This window comes from Onychomys torridus, chromosome X (assembly GCF_903995425.1).
Source record: "Onychomys torridus chromosome X, mOncTor1.1, whole genome shotgun sequence".
NCBI lineage: Eukaryota > Metazoa > Chordata > Mammalia > Rodentia > Cricetidae > Onychomys > Onychomys torridus.
In genome coordinates, this window is record NC_050466.1 from 132909812 (window position 1) to 132924897 (window position 15086).

A 15086-nucleotide genomic window follows, 5' to 3' on the forward strand; every position below is an offset into this window, starting at 1 on the left:
CACACTCTGGTGATGCAAGAACAGTTCTTGCTACCCTTCCTTCCAAGACACCACTGTCCTTTCTTATGCTAAAAATAATTGTTTAGCCATTATTTTTGTCACTGTCTTTCTCCTCTTTCTTTCTTTAATGATTTTTTTAAATTTTCCACTTCTTAATATGGGCCAAACTGGGAATTTTGAAAATGATTGTTGGGGTGAAAATAATCATTGTAGGGGTGCCTACATCCTTGTCTATAATGCTCCCTTTCTTTGTTTTTAGTCAAAGTTGACCCCACCTCCATGTCTCCACTGGAGTTTCCAAGTGATAGTGAGGAGAGTGCACTTGAGAGTGGATCCTCAGCCTTACAGAGCCTGCAGGGATTTCAACAAGAGTAAGTTGTAACTCTCTCTCTCTCTGTGTGTGTGTGTGTGTGTGCGTGCGCACACATGTATAACATTAGAATTAACAGAACACAACAATAAAAGTTTGAGGAAAACAAAATACAAGGTAGCTGCTTTCCCTAAGAACTATCTAAGTGTGTGTACAGATATGTGTATGTTCATGCATGTTATGATAGAATTACATTCTAATTGTATGTCACGAATTCTATCCTTGAAAAAAAATCTTCCAGTTTTCTATAAATTATACTTTTGTAGTGTTTTTCTCTATAAATTTAAAATAGCCTGGTCTTTTAAGCTTGAAACGAATTGGAAGCAATTAGCTTGCATTGAGCAAACACGTTCTATGAAAGATGTGTTTTGTTAAGCACAAGAATGGCACTTGTTGAAGTGAAATGTTCACACTGTTTGACAACGTAGCTACTCAAGAAAAATTCCCACCTCCAGTGCTTTCTCAGGGAGCTGCTACATTTCCTAAGCAGACTGGCCTTAGTTACAAGAATTGCTTATACTGTTCTAATTGTTTCTTCTCTTGGGGAGCTAGCATGAAATTTGCATAAATGATAAGACAGTATGAACTAGCGCCGCTGTAATTGGTTTTCTCTCTCTTTCTCTCTTTCCTTAGTCCAGCAACAGTGGCCCAAGTGCAGGGAGAAGACTCTCTCGACTTAAAGAGAAGACGGATTCACCAGTGTGACTTTGCAGGATGTAGCAAAGTGTACACCAAAAGCTCTCACCTGAAAGCTCACCGCAGAATCCATACAGGTCTGCTCCTTACCCCACCCCCCACACTAGTCCAGCTCCAGCATACACCTCGCATACACAGATACTGGAGATGAGGCTAGGGGGAGAGAGAAAAACTACCAAGAAGAGATCACTTATGAATTTGGGCTTTATTGTTCTTATCCTAAAACCAGAAACAGTCTAGCAGAACAGAAAGCCTGTTACCTTCCAAGTAAGTGTGCTGCTGTGCCTAGTTTTGCAGTGCATCATGCATGGTATGCAAGTACTCTACCAACTTCGCTACATTGCCAGCCCCTTCAATTTTTGTTTTGTTTTCTTTTGTTGTTTTTGTTTTTGTGTTTTGACATGGGATCTCTCCTATAGCCACCTCCGACCTCAAACTTGCTATGTAGCTGCGGCTGACCTTGAGTTTCTGACACTTTTGCCTCCATCTCCACAGTGCTGGGTTTATAAGTATCCGATAGCACACTCATCATCATTTTCAGTCTTGTTGAATCCCCATACTGTTTTCTATGTACTAGTTTACTTTTCTACATCAGGAATCTTTTCTCTCCATATTCTTCTCAGCATATTGTATATTTGTTTATTTATTATACTAGCCATTCTGGCCAGGCTAAGATGGAATCTAGGTTTCTTTTGTGCATCTGTAATGGCTGAAAAGCAAGCGTTTTTTCATGTATTTACCAGAGCATCTGTGTTTCTTGTTTTCAGTAGTGTGTGTTCACATCATTTTTCCATTTAGTGAGTGAATTACTCATTTGCTGTTAACTTTTTTGAGTTCTCTGTATATTTTGGGTGCATAATTAGCTGCGATTTTTCTCTCATTCTATCGGTTGTCGGTGTCTTCTGTTGACTGTTTCTTTATTCTGCAGATGCATTTTTCGTTTGTTATCACCCCATGTGTCTTGATTTTATTTCCTGAGCTATTAGAGTCATTGAAGTGTCTTACCTATTTTCCTCTAAGGGTTTCAATTTTATGCTTCTGACATTAGTTTCTATACCATTTTGGGTTGAGCTTTGTTTAGTGAGAAATAGGGATGTATTTTCAATGTTTTTCATGTGGAGATCCAGTTTTCCCAACACAGTTTATTGTCAGAGATGATCTTTCCCCAATATATGTGCATTAGATACTTCTTATCATTTTAACTAAATATTTGAGCAAATCGACTTTAAGGAGGAAAGTTTATTTTGGTTTCTGATTTCAGAGGTTTTAGTCTATGGCCACCTGCCTCTGTTGCTTCCAGTGAAGCAGAACTTCGCAGGGCAGAGCATGTCAGGGAACAGAGTGACTTACCACATGGTGGCGTACAAGAGACATGGAGATTAAACAAAGAAAGGCTGTGGACAAGATATGCCTTCTAAGTTTATATACCTTCATGCTCCCACTGATCTACTTCCTCTCCACAGGCCCTGCCTCGTGTTTTCCATCACTTATGAATAGTATAAAGTTTTAGAGTGTGAACGGATTAAGCATTGATTATCACCCTCATAATCCAGTCACTTCTAGCATTACTGGCTAGGGACAAGCTATCAGCACATAACCCATATAACTTTTGGGGGTTATTTTGTGTCAAAACAATGTTTTTTTGTTTGTTTGTTTGTTTCGTCAAGAATCATGTGGCTATAGATGTGTGAGTTTATTTCTGGGTCCTTTATTGTATTCCATTGGTCTGTGTGTCTATTTTTATACCAGTACTGTGTTGAGTTTTTTTTGTTGTTGTTGTTACTATTGCTCTGTAGTATATTTTGGAATATCTTCAGCGTACTATCCTAAGCATTTTGTTAAGATTGCTTTGGCTATTTAGCTCTTTTGTTCATCCATATAAATTTCAAGTGAGCCAGGCAGTGATGGCACACACCTTTAATCCCAGCACTCACGGCAGAGGCAGGCAGATCTCTGTGAGTTTGAGGCTAGCCTGGTCTACAGGGAGAGTTCCCAGACAGCCAGGGTTATTAACACAGAGAAACACTGTCTTGAAAGACCAAAAAAAAAAAAAAAAAAAAGAAAAAGAAAAAGAAAAGAAAAGAAAGAAAGGAAAAGAAAATTCAAAAGCTGTAGTACACATACATTTTCCACATCATTTTATTATATATCTTATAAAATAGCCATGTTAGTACTGGAAAGGGGCTTTAGGATATCATTCAGGTTCACTGTTTAACTATAGCATGGTATTAATGAAGTGATGATAAAAGGATGCAGAAGAGTCATAACAGTATTTACTAAGGGTCGGGTTCTGCTTTTGGTTTTGTTTCCTTTTAAGTACTATCTATATTTTTATTACTAGAAAAATAAAACTCAGGACATCAGGCTTGGCAGCAAGCACCTTTACCAAGTGAAGAAAGACTATCTCAGTTCTCTCTCTCTCTCTCTCTCTCTCTCTCTCTCTCTCTCTCATCTTGCTTTATTGCTGTGTATAAAATTTCAAGCACTGTATTCAAAAGGAGTATGGATTGTAGACATCAACATCTTTGTCTTTTTTATTGTACAAGAAATGCTTCTGGTTCCTCCTCATTCAGTATTATGCTGACTATAGATCTGCTGTATATAGCCTTTATCATGTTGAGATGTGATTCTCCTGTTCCTAATTTCTTCAAGGCTTATATTATGAATACATGTTGAACTGTATCAGAGTCCTGTCCTGCATTTATTGAGATTATCATAGGATATTTATCTTTGATCCTATTTATGTACTGTGTTACATTTATTGATGTGTGTATGTTGACCCATCCTGGCATACCAGAGTTTAATCAAGTTAACCATGCCTTATTGTTTTGATGTGCTCTTTAATTCAGTTTGAAAATAATCTATGTTCATAAAGGCTATTGGCCTATACCTTGCTTGCTTGCTTTTTTTTTTTTTTCATATGTCCTCATCAGGTTTTGGTGTCTAGATAACACTGACATTAGCTTGAACAAAAGCTTCTTTAAGCATGAGAAAAGGCAGATCTTGAACTAGAAAGATGGACTTCTTCCTGAACTACTATTTAGAATGAGTGCTCTTGCTGTGAGCTCAGATCGCCACATGGTGGCACTACTTTAACAAGGTGGTTATTATTCATCCGGGTGTACTGAAAATTGGAATTCCTAGGAGAAATTCTTGAGCAATTACAATAAAGTCTATATATACATAGCAAAGCTGTTGTGAAGTGTGGGGATGGGATACTACTATATTGAATCAAAGTAAAAGAAAATCTCATTTGCACTCCCTACATTCTCTGAAATCCTGTTTTTTCTAGATGTTAATAAGCTTGTGTAACCTTCCAGTCTTTTCGTTTGTTTGGTGAGAGAGATAGACAAGGTAGCCCTGCCTAGACTAAAACTCACTATGTAGAGCAGGCTGACTTTGAACTCAGAGATCTCCCTGTCTCTGCCTTGTGGGTCTAGGATTAGACCCAGGTTATCTTTAGTCTTAATACATTTGATACATTTGCTGTGTGTCATTTTTCTTAGAGGCTTATGTAGCAATTTCTGAATATTGAAATGATCAATAACAACCATCTTTAATCAACCAAATAGTTTCTGGGTAATACTCCAAAGGTGAGCTAGACTCGACTCCATTCTGTTGTCCATTATCTAACAACTGTTCGTACAGTTAATTAGTGAACACTTGAGAGGGTTAGTAGGTGGCAAGCAGTAAGTGAAAAGATGCAAATCAGATTGCCACCAGAATTGAAAACAGAAAAAAGGAAATACCCAGGAAATTTTATAATGGAAAAGAGGGATAGAAGAACAAACTGTTAGAATCCTAATACACTTTGTGTCTGCATTATTGTCTCTGATTATAAAATAATACATACTCATCATAATAGGTGAGAAACAGAGAAGCATATTAAGGAAAAAAATAAACCGATATTGCTATGATTTATGACCTGGATTTAACCACAGTTAATATTTATTTGTCCATATAACATATTTCCTTTAATTAAAAATACTTAGGCTGGGCAGTGGTGGTGCACACCTTTAATCCCAGCACTTGGGAGGCAGAGGCAGGCAGATCTCTAAGTTCAAGATCAACCTGGTCTACAGAGTGAGTTCCAGGATAGCCGCGGCTACACAGAGAAACCCTGTCTTGAAAAAAAATTAGATTTATTTATTTTCATTTTATGCATATGGATGTTTCCCATGTTTGTCTGTCTGTGCACCATGTGTGTACCTGGTTTTACAGAGGCTAGTAGAAGGCTTCTGATCCTCTGTAACTGGAGTTACTGGTAGTGGTGAGGTACCTACCATGTGGGTGCTGGGAATTGAGCCTGGGTCTTCTACAAGAGCATCCAGTGCTCAGAACCATTGAGCCATCTCTCTAGCCCCAATTAATTAACTTTTGCAACATAATTTCACTTAGGAACCTAGTCTAGCCTCAAATTCTTGGCCCTCAATTTCTTTAGTAATAGGATTACAGGTGTTCACTACCCCTCCTGGCTTAATTTTGTTTATAATATATGTCTATATCATGTTTTTAAAGTATTCAAGCAGTACAAAAAGTTATTTTAAAAAAGGCCTCCTACCATCCTTCACCGTTACTTTTATTATTGTTGATACTTTTTCTATAATTTCTATTTCAGTGTTGACGTTTCCTTGATCTTGAGTGTACAAATGTATGATATGTGATCTATGCATATAATGGGATTGCGTTATGGTAATTCTCCCTATTCTACATTTTTTTTTTTTTTTTGCCATTTTTCTTTCTCTCCTGAGCATGCATGTCCCATGTATAATCCGGTTAGAACCTTAAGAGTCGGAGCATGGAGCTATTTAAAATACATAGGCTTGGCAGCTCCCCCCATTCCTTTCCATGTACGAGTTTCCGACCTTACACAGAAACGAGCCAGCTTTCGCTGAGTGCTCTTCCCATTGAAGCGCATGTTCTTCTTGTAGATGGCTTTATTTCAGATTATTCATTAAGAAGCATCAGATGAAAGAATGTAGTTGGACTAGTGGAGTAGAAAGTAGCAGCCACCTGGATTTGTGTTACAATTTGCATGTCAAATTCCGCCTCCAGGCTCCTGTGTTTGAAAACTTGGCCCCCAGCTGCTCGAGCTGTTTAGGGAGGCTGTGGAATTTTTGGCAGTTGGGGTTTGGCTGTAGGAAGTGAATCTCTGGGAGGTAGGCTTACAGCCCAGCCCCGTTTTCTGTCCTCTTTCTGCTTCCTGATCTGGAGATGTGAGTACACGCTGAACCAAGCTGCTGCCACTATGTCTACATTGCCTTGATGAACTGCACGCCCTCAAACTGTGATCCAGAATAAGTCCTTTCTTCCCTAACTTACTTCTTGCCAGGCATTGGGTCACAGAGAGGAGGAATGTAATGAGTACAGTTTGGACTAGCAATTTTGACTTTTTTTTCTTTTTTCTTTGAAACAGTACCTCACTATATAGCCTTGCATATCCTGGAACTCACTATTGTAGTCTTGCTTGGCCTGAAACTTAGAATGTTCCTCCTGCCTCTCCCTCTTGAGTGCTAGGGTTGCAGGGATGCTTTCCTATGTCTAGCCTCCACAGTCTACCTTTTAAAATGTTTTGAACAAACTTGTGAGATATTTTTGCCTTTGTTTAGATTTGAGAAAATAGACTATTTACTATATGGTTAGTGTTGTAGAAGCAGGATTCAAAGACTCTTTGAGAGCCTGTGTTCCCTCCACTTAATGTCTCAGGCTAAGTTTAGACCTTCTGCAAACAGCAGTGTGTAGTCGGGTAAATTTTTAAGGATCCTCGCTATAAAAAACGGTAAGTATGTGAAGTAATGCATATGCTAATCAGCTAGATTTAACCAGTCCACAGTGTGTGCAGATTTTGAAACTTGTAGAAGACAAGCAATATGACTGTTTTAATTGGTTTTTCGAGACAGGGTTTCTCTGTGTAGCTTTGGTGCCTTTCCTGGAACTCACTCTGTAGCCCAGGCTGGCCTCGAACTCACAGAGATCCACCTGGCTCTGCCTCCCGAGTGCTGGGATTAAAGGCTTGTGCCACCACCGCCCAGTGCAATATGATTTTTATTTGTCAAACTTATTAGTTAAAAAGGTGAATGAGCCCAGCGGTAGTGGAGCACGCCTTTAATCCCAGCGCTCCGGAGGCAGAGGCAAGCGGATCGCTGTGAGTTTGAGGCCAGCCTGGGCTACAGAGTGAGTTCCAGGACAGCCAGGGCGACACAGAGAAACCCTGTTTCAAAAAACCAAAAGGTGAATGAGAGTGCCCCTTCAAGGTGATTGTCTTATTTTTGGACTAAAGCTTTTATATAAATCTAAATTATGTATTCTGCTGTCTTTCTGGTAGCCAGTCATTTCCTGATTACCTTCATTTTGTTGTGCCCCCCACTGCAGGAGAGAAGCCTTACAAATGCACCTGGGATGGCTGCTCCTGGAAATTTGCTCGCTCGGATGAGCTTACCCGCCATTTCCGTAAGCACACAGGCATCAAGCCCTTCCGGTGCACAGACTGCAACCGCAGTTTTTCTCGATCTGACCACTTGTCCCTACACCGCCGGCGTCATGACACCATGTGAATATCCCAGGCCACAGCCGATGTGCTGCACTGGTCTCCTGAGTGTGTGTGCTGAGGTCGAAACCCTGTTTGCCTCTTTGACTACAACTTGCCCCTGTGATAGGGGGTTAGAACAGCCTACTGAGCCAGGTTGTTGAGACTGGAGAAAAAGTTAGCTAGTCTCCCATGTGGCTCTTCATATTCCGCTTTCACCTCTTCACTGTCCAGACTTCAGTTTTCTCAACCTCTTCCTGGGTTGAATTCTAGTGTGGCGCCCATGGTTGCCCTCCCTAATCCCTCATGCTATGTTACAGACATTTTTCCTACAATAACAAACAAAACAGGAATCAAACTCAAGGCTGTGAACAAACGTCCGCTGCTCCTGCTGCCACTTTTCTCTTGTTTTTTTTAAAACTTTTATCCATATATAAATATGGATGGATACAGTATATATATATTGTAAGCAGTACTGAAAGTCACTTAGCAATGTCCTAAAATGAGGGTTTTTTTTTCAAAGTCATAGGTACAAGGGGCATAACAGTGGAGTTGATTGGTCAGATTTACAGAGAATTGAGTCTGAAATACAGAGTCTCATTCTAACTGTGAAGGTTTTGTAGATCCAGTTTTACTTGTTCTTACCAGTTTGGTTTACAGACAGTACCAGCCCTCCTTTTTGAAGTCCATCAAAGAAATGAAGGGATTTTTCTCGACCTCCTCTTCCTCCTCATGCTCCTTTATAATTAAAGGTTTTATGGCACAATTACATTCTTTTTCGGTTAAGTTTGGACAAATATTCAAAGCACAGAAAGACACATCAGTAGGGAGAAGTATTCTAGGAAATATATCAGGCAGGGACAGGAAAAAGCAGACCTTGGAGGACCCTGTAAGCGATTATTTGGCTAAGGTATTAGGATTGCTGTGAATCGCAAACCTCATTCAAAGGGCACTTTCGATGGGCTACGCTGTGCTGTTTGTTCTTTTGTTTACATAAAGCAACCATTCAGCGTATTACCTGAGAGAGATTGCACACTGAGCATGTTATACAGAGGTGACGGGTAGCACTAAAGGAATTTTGTTTACTTCATGCCATTTTGTTGGCACTCATTCTTCTGTTTTTAATGAGATAGAAAAGATTTTTTTTTCTGACACTGACATATAAAAATCATTTTTAATGTTTTACAACTGCTGTCAATACCGAAGCCATTTATTTTAGATGTAACAGCAGGATGCATTACATTTGGTTGCCCAATCAGACTGTTCCTAATATTCTCTGGGGCATAAAACACTCTGTTCCTGGCCCTGGACCTCAGATCTACCTCCATGTGGCATATTTCCTCTCCTGGGAAAAAAGGAGAGGGGCTTTGTATCATTAGGATTGGACGCAGCCTCTTGCCTAAAGGTTGTTTTCATACTAAACCTTTTTTCCTTGGCAGATATTCAAAGCTCTAGCTTGAATACTTCAGGTTACTACCTCCCATGGCTGTCCTTTCTAGCTAAACCCTAGAACTCTACCATCGAGAAGGGGTCCTGTCTACTTCTACCCATCCCTCCCATCTCACAGATGAGGCAAATACGGGTTCGATTCTTTCTCCAGATATTTCCTTTGAGGCCTTAGAGATTTATGTACTCCTTCTCCCAGGGATCACACTAGGAAACCAAATTAAATAAAAAAATTATGTGATTGGTTGCAATATTTGTCCAATTTTATATGTTCTACTTCGGAAAACTTTAAGTCACTCAAAATTCATATATAGTTGATGAGTAGAATGTGCTTATGGTCATTGCCAGTTAACATCACGCACACCGTGTTTCTATTCTCATAGTTTGATATTTTCAGGCCCTTTTAAGAAAATTTACCTTGTTTCAAGTTTCAGTGTCTTTCCAGACCATAAATTCTCCATCAGTGAAGGCCTACTTGTACTTTTCCAGATGACGTGTAGGTTTTGCTATTATCATTATCTTTGTACAGGATTTTTCCTGACTTAGGGTATACAAGTTCCAAGCTGTATACTAATTACTAAAGCACTAATAAATATCTAGGGCAAGTCTATTCATGGGGACCACATTGTATGACAGATTGATAAATGTATATACTACCATGCATGGGCTTAAGCTTATAATTGAGTAGTTGGTACAATATTATAGAAGAGTCCAAAGGGTTACCCACTTTTTTTCCACTTTGGATCCTAAGATTTGCTTTCCAGATCTCAGAATTGTCATGTGTCCCTTAGACTTCAGGATATTGAGACATATGGTTACAATATTTACATTGAGACATCTATTTATAAATGAGCATTATCAAATTATAGTACTCAGAAGGGTGATCAAATTAGGATCCTAGATATCGATGCCCCTGGCATCTCTGAGCCTTTCTTCAAATCTGTTTCTGCAGAGTGATAATAGACTGTGCAAATGCTTGTTCATTGTCTTTAGTCCAGAAACAATTCTAACCCTATTCTCGTTGCCCCCTTTTCCAAAAATGGTAAAATCTTCCCAATTACAAACATATTCTTTAAAAATGTGTCATGATGAAGAAAATTACACAGAGTAAATTGATTCAAACACAATGCAGTGTAGAATTACCTCTAGATGGTGGGTACAAAGGAAATGAAATGCATCTCTTGGGTAACATCTGAGCTTTAACTAAGTTGAATGGGCCTACAACAGCAAAACACTGTCAATATGACATTTGCCTAGGACATGGAAATCTCATAGGGATGGATAATATTCAGGAATTTATTACAGTGGAATTCTTCCTTCTGTAGACATCTGGAAGCTGAACACAACTATCGATATTTGCCAATGTGAAATATAGGAAATGTAAATTGGTTTGATGGATTAGTGGAGTTCCTTATGTTCAGAACACAAATGTTTGTAAAAAGAATTTCTTCTTAAATAAGCTTTCCATGTTGGAACTCTTACAGGTTTTCAGAAAAAAAATGTGAAGGTAGAACAGAGTTCCTGTTTACTCCACATCTTACATTAGTATGGTACACTTGTTAGAATTAGTGAAACAATATTGATGCATTAATGTGAACTCCAGTCGGTACTTTATTCTGACTGTCATCTTTCTGTTTTGATATCTCATCTAAGTACTACTTTGATTTAGGAGTCCCAGTTCCTTTGGTTGTGACAGTTTCTTGGACTTCCTTACTCTCAAGGACCTTGGGAAGATGTTCTTCAGTTGGGATTTATTTGCTATTTTTCTCATGAAAAGACTAGGTTAATGGATTTGGGCCTGAAGAACCACACAAATGAGTTACTATTTTCATAACATCATATTTCTGTGACTTAATCATTCTTCATGGTATCTTCAGTCACATGGCTGGGATAACATATATGAAATTTCTCCCATGTACCCCATTTCCTATCATCATACTATACTCTGGAAGGAAGCACAGCAGCCCACACATGGATTTGGTGAGTTATGTACCATGTCCTTGAGAGCAAGTGTCTACATAAATTCTTTGGAATTCTTCTGCATAGGAGCTTTGCCTCCCCCCCCCTCCATTTATTTATTTACATAGTTGTTTATTTATGCCAACATAGACTCATTGATATTTATTTTATAGTTTATTTTGTAATCCAATACTACTTTTATTTTGTTGCCCAAATTGTAGCTTTGACTGTTAGGAGCTCTTTTGAATTGATTCCTACGTCTTTTTTATCTACCCCATCATTTTTTTTTTCAGCATGTGCTTAATTTTTAGTGTCTCAAGATGCTCCAGGTTCATCTTGTTTTTGTTTTGTGGCGGGCACTCTCATAATCAGACATTTCTTCAATGAGTTCTAATTCCTTTTACTGAAGAATTGTATCAGAAACCAGATCTGTGCACTATGTAGGTTTGCTACTTTGGGGATATTATTTCTTCAAGGCCTTCTCAACCAATACAACAAAGAAATATATGCATATATATTAAGTTATATATGTATATGCATATGTCTATAAACATTTCCATATATAATCATCTTTATTATCTATATATGAGTTCATATCTTTGTTGTCAATCCTTAGTCATCTTCATAACCTTCCATGCTAACAGTGACAACCATTGCTCCCCCTTCTAGCATTTATTAATTGTTGAAATCCAGTTTATATACATATTAACAGTGTCTTAAGTGTTATCCCGTATACCCATGAGAAAAATCCATCAACTAGAATCTGGTGCTTGTGTACATGATAGTAACATTTTTAGAACTTCAACAACTCTTTGAAACAGAGTGATCTACAAGATTCTTGAGTTAGAGATATCTGTATTCTCAATTCTACCCTAGCCCCTAAATGCTTCCTCATATATGAAGCAAACCATTTGGTGATTGACCTAACCTTGAAGAAGTCAAGGAAACTTGTTGATCTTCTATTGTGTGTTAGTTCCTAATAAGGGATAAATGGGAAAACACCATGGGCCTAGTTTAAAGAAACATTTAGCACTGTCTTTTTCTCTACTAAATATGGATCTCTGACAACTGGGTGGTATCCTGATTTGCCTCTCTTCTGTATTTTCCCCAGTTTTTAGGCAAGTCACATCACCTCTCTGTGCCTCTATTAACCCATCTAAAAATGGGGATCCACATATCTACCTCACAGGAGTGTTGTGAGGCTTCTTATTAATAGATGTTTAAAAAATGATATGTAATCTCTAAATGAGCGAGAAAGTATTATAATCATTACTATGATGCTAATTAGAGTACCTTATATTTATCCTATGGAAAGGAGATTATCCCTCATCAGTAAACAGCTAAATTTAAGTCAATAAGAAAGATCAATGAAGAGTGGCCACTGGAAGCAATATTGTTTGTTCTGTTATCCTCACTTTCCCTATATCCTCTGACTCCAGGATTATCAACTGTTTCCAGACGCGAAACATATTAGGACCTAAAATAATAAGAGGCAAAACACATAGTTTTGAAATGATATTTTTCTCCCTTTCTTACTCTGGTTGGACTGCATTACATATAACTTTGTCAGAAGCACAAAGACAATTTGTCAAAGCTTTTCAGTCTTTGCTCAGTTCCGTTTCATCAGTTAAAATTTCTCTTTCTGCGTGTACTGTACATTAAACAGTAAAGGTAGGAGGGGAGTGGGGTGGGATGGTTGGGTTGGGAGTGGACTGGAAGAGAATGGAAATTATGTAGGTGTTTCTCAAACACTGGGTATCACTTTCCATTTCTTTTTTTCTGGTGGTGGGTTGGGGGCAAGGGAAGAGATAACTATTTTGTTAACAAATTCTCCTTCCCTTCCAGTAGATGTCTCCTAGGGTCAGTACAAATAGCTGTGTTGGACGTTACTTTTATAACTATGTTGTATACAGTGCTGTTTTCATTGTATTCCTGAATTAAAAGGGAAGACAGTCCCTAGTGATGTTCATCCCTGTTTTTGACAGGAGGCCACAGCAGGAGAGCAGTACCAGAAACTGACTTTTTTTGTGGTGGGGAAAGGAGCCTGCAGTGAAGGGATTTCTTGGAGTTTTGTCATTATTTAAAGAAATTCTAAAACAGTATATTATGCATTACTCTCTATAACTCTTCTGTTTGTGCCTCCTTGTTTTAGTGCTTTAGAGCAGCACCTATTTTCGCTCATTTTATACTTGTTCTTGTTCAGAGGGATGATGTCGAACACTCCCTCTTATCTGTCGTGTAGCTGAAGATTCTCGAGAATTGCCTCAGTAAGCATGGCCACCCAGAGGTTCCTCTGTTGTAGCTCAGTGGGCAACTCCCGCCGCAGCTTCCAGGCAGGGTGTGTGCCTGAGCACTAAGCAATCTTGTTCTGTCTGATTACTGTACTTTTTTAATAATAAAAATATTTTAAACCAGAAACCATGGGTTTTGTGTTCAGTTTGTCTTCTCATTGTATTTTCTTTCTGAAATTCTGACTAAAAATAAAAGTTGTGACAGAAAGTACTAATATAGTATTGTGTAGCAACAAAGGAAGCCAGGCTGTCTCAAGCAATGATTTTTCTTTGTTAAAATACATGAAGCCCTCCCAGTTCTTGCTGATATATTCAGACATGCTTGATGAAGACTGTCTGCTGTTTTTGTATTTTCTCTATAGGATCCCACAAGAGTTTTGAGGTACAGGCCTGTTCTCTTTGCTGTTTTAGTTTCCTTTGTTGGGGGGAGGGGCAGTAAATAGGTACAGGAAGGTATCGGGACAGCTTTGAAGTCCCAAGACATCTCAGTACATGGGTAGTCCTGAGCAGACTCGTGGGAAGATGTCTGTCTCATCCAGAACTTGTGTGCTCCAGAGAAGCATCAGAAGAAAAGTAAAAGATGGAGGCCAGAAGTTGGAAAACAAATTAAAGTCGGGATACGACTTCCACTACAGGTCCTAAAATAACAAAAGCAGAGTTTGCAGATTGCCCCAAAGTATTAAAAAGAGCTTTACAAGCCAGGCGGTGGTGGTGCACACCTTTAATCCCAGCACTCGGGAGGCAGAGGCAGACGGATCTCTGTGAGTTCAGTGTCAGCCTGGTCTCCAAAGAGAGTTCCAGGACAGCCGGGACTGTTAACACAGAGAAACCCTGTCTTGAAAACCAGAAAAAAAGTTGGGTAGCCATTACGGAAGCAGGACTTGTGAGCTTTCTCATCACAAGCACTTGTAATGACCATGGTGAATGACCGTTATTTGTGCCTGGTGGCTTAACACATAACAATGATTGTCAGACAGTTTCCTTATATGTAAGTCCATCCTGTGTATTTAGTCTTCTGTCATCTAGAGCTGCACAGCCCATTTCTTAACCTCCAACAGCTCCCACCACTATAAGCACATACTTTTCCCACCTTCGGAACACTGACTCAGAGTTATTGAACCTGCGCTCCGAAAATAGAAACCTCGAAGGCCTCAGCTGAAGATTTTCACTTTACCAGTTCCTGTGTTTAGATCGATTGTCATTACATTGTCAGGGGTGGCTTAGAGAGGACTCATCTCTACCTCCTTTGCCGCCGCAGACACCAGCACCTACAGGAACCCTCTTGTATCCCTCCATCTCCCTGGTATTTTCTAGGTGAAAAGATGAGACCTTCGCATTTCTCAACCTCTCTTTTCTTTAAAGGTTTCAAGTCTTTGTAAGTGCCCTTTGTTGCTGGCTCCCTAGTAGGGAAATGGCTGATTTAGGTGGTTATGAGAAACATTTTCCATCTAGATAAGTAATCAGAACGTCAGGAAAGAGTGAATAAAGTATATATCTGTAGTTGAAGGAATAGTCCACCCATGTATACTCCTCAGATTAGAATAAGACAGTCATTGCTCAGACCTTCAGAAGCCACCACATACACTTACCACATTTTGTTCCCCTAAGTGGCCTCTATTCTGTTTCGATGGTAGTCATATAAGTCCTCTCATTTTAAAATTATTTTTTAGTTTTTGAAATTATAATCACATCATTTTTCCCTTTACTTTCCTCCTTCCAAACCCTCTCATATGTTCCTCTTTGTTTGCATTCAAATTCATGGCCCCTTTTTTTTTAACTACTGCTACATACATATTCC

The 15086-nt window shown here is 39.0% G+C and overlaps 1 protein-coding gene across 1 annotated transcript in view; it reads left to right on the forward strand.

Annotated features, from left to right (window-relative positions):
• Positions 1-13406, forward strand: part of Klf8 (Kruppel like factor 8) — a gene marked incomplete at its 5' end in the record, with an annotated part of 167777 nt that extends 154371 nt beyond the window's left edge. Inside the window, 3 exons of the mRNA XM_036175684.1 lie at positions 260-371; positions 1004-1143; positions 7439-13406. Coding sequence (XP_036031577.1) covers positions 260-371; positions 1004-1143; positions 7439-7620 — 434 coding nt within the window. The remainder of the gene's footprint in view (positions 1-259; positions 372-1003; positions 1144-7438) is intronic.
• Between the last annotated feature and the right edge of the window lie 1680 nt (positions 13407-15086).